Source organism: Lactuca saligna, chromosome 3 (assembly GCF_052625555.1).
Source record: "Lactuca saligna cultivar CGN05327 chromosome 3, ASM5262555v1, whole genome shotgun sequence".
Taxonomy (NCBI): Eukaryota; Viridiplantae; Streptophyta; class Magnoliopsida; order Asterales; family Asteraceae; genus Lactuca; species Lactuca saligna.
This window is the reverse complement of record NC_136419.1, coordinates 89535864-89536895: the sequence shown is the minus strand read 5'-3', so window position 1 is coordinate 89536895 and position 1032 is coordinate 89535864. Positions and strand designations below refer to the sequence as shown.

The 1032-nt window shown below is 42.7% G+C and overlaps 1 protein-coding gene across 1 annotated transcript; it reads left to right on the top strand.

The window, feature by feature from the left end:
- Positions 1–219: 219 nt before the first annotated feature.
- Positions 220–765, top strand: LOC145035768 (bZIP transcription factor 53-like). Its single transcript, XM_078984275.1, has one exon. It carries the CDS (start codon positions 220–222, stop codon positions 763–765), a length of 546 nt encoding a protein of 181 aa, XP_078840401.1.
- The last annotated feature ends 267 nt before the right edge of the window (positions 766–1032 follow it).

Sequence of the window (1032 nt, the reverse complement as noted above, 5' to 3'; positions counted from 1 at the left end):
ACCCATATCTTTTTTAAAAAGCCACGTTAGACCCACCATTAAGTGCATCTTGACTCAAAAGCAATATCCTTAAAATTATTATTTTTTCTGACAATAATGCTTCACGTGGACCCTGCACAACACCTTCACAAAACTCACCATTAAATACGGCATCCCAACCCATCGTTTCTTCCCTTTCCTTCTCCTACCTTCCTCACTACATTAAACGTTTTTCCGGCAATGTTGTCTGAAGTATTCACCGCCGGCGACCATCTCCCCTCCGATGGAGCCGGATTCTTTGACACCGGAGGTTTTACTCCTTGGGATAATACCCAAGAAAACCACTTCCTTTTATCACCCCAAGAACCCGTCTTCTCCTTCTCCGGCTCCGACGACTCCACCCCGAAAACAAACAGCTCCGACGATGCCACCGTGATTGATGAACGTAAGAGGAGACGAATGATATCAAACCGGGAGTCAGCACGGCGGTCGAGGATGAGAAAACAGAAGCATTTGGAGAACCTGAGGAACCAGATGAACCGGCTTAAGACCAACAATAGGGAGGTTGCGAACCGGTTACGGGTTGTGAACCTCCATGGAAAACTCGTACGGGAAGAAAACCAGAGGCTCCGATCGGAATCGGTGATGCTTCAACAAAAACTATGGGACATACGTCAAGTACTGCTCGTCCGGCAGCTCCACCACCAGTTACTGCCATCTGCATGGCCTTGTAATAATAACGTTACGTCCATCTACGAACAATACCCACCATCATTAATCACATAAATACCTCAAATTTATAAAAGAAAAAAAGAATCCATAAATAAGTACCTAATTATTACGTGCATTAAAGCAATAGCAAACTCATGCATTGAGAGTCTTGAAATATATCTTTGTAAATTGGAATCACGTAGGTCGAACTGAAGAAAGAACTTTGGGGGTTTTCTTTTTGTTTTTTATTGATCTTTTAGTTTTTTATGTGATCCTTTGAAAATGGTGGCGTTGAAGAACCATCGGTGTGTTTATGTCAAAACCAGAGTAATCATTTTGTGA

Excerpts from the sequence above, each read along its gene's own strand:
- LOC145035768 (XM_078984275.1), top strand. The coding sequence starts at position 220 with ATGTTGTCTGAAGTATTCACCGCCGGCGACCATCTCCCCTCCGATGGA.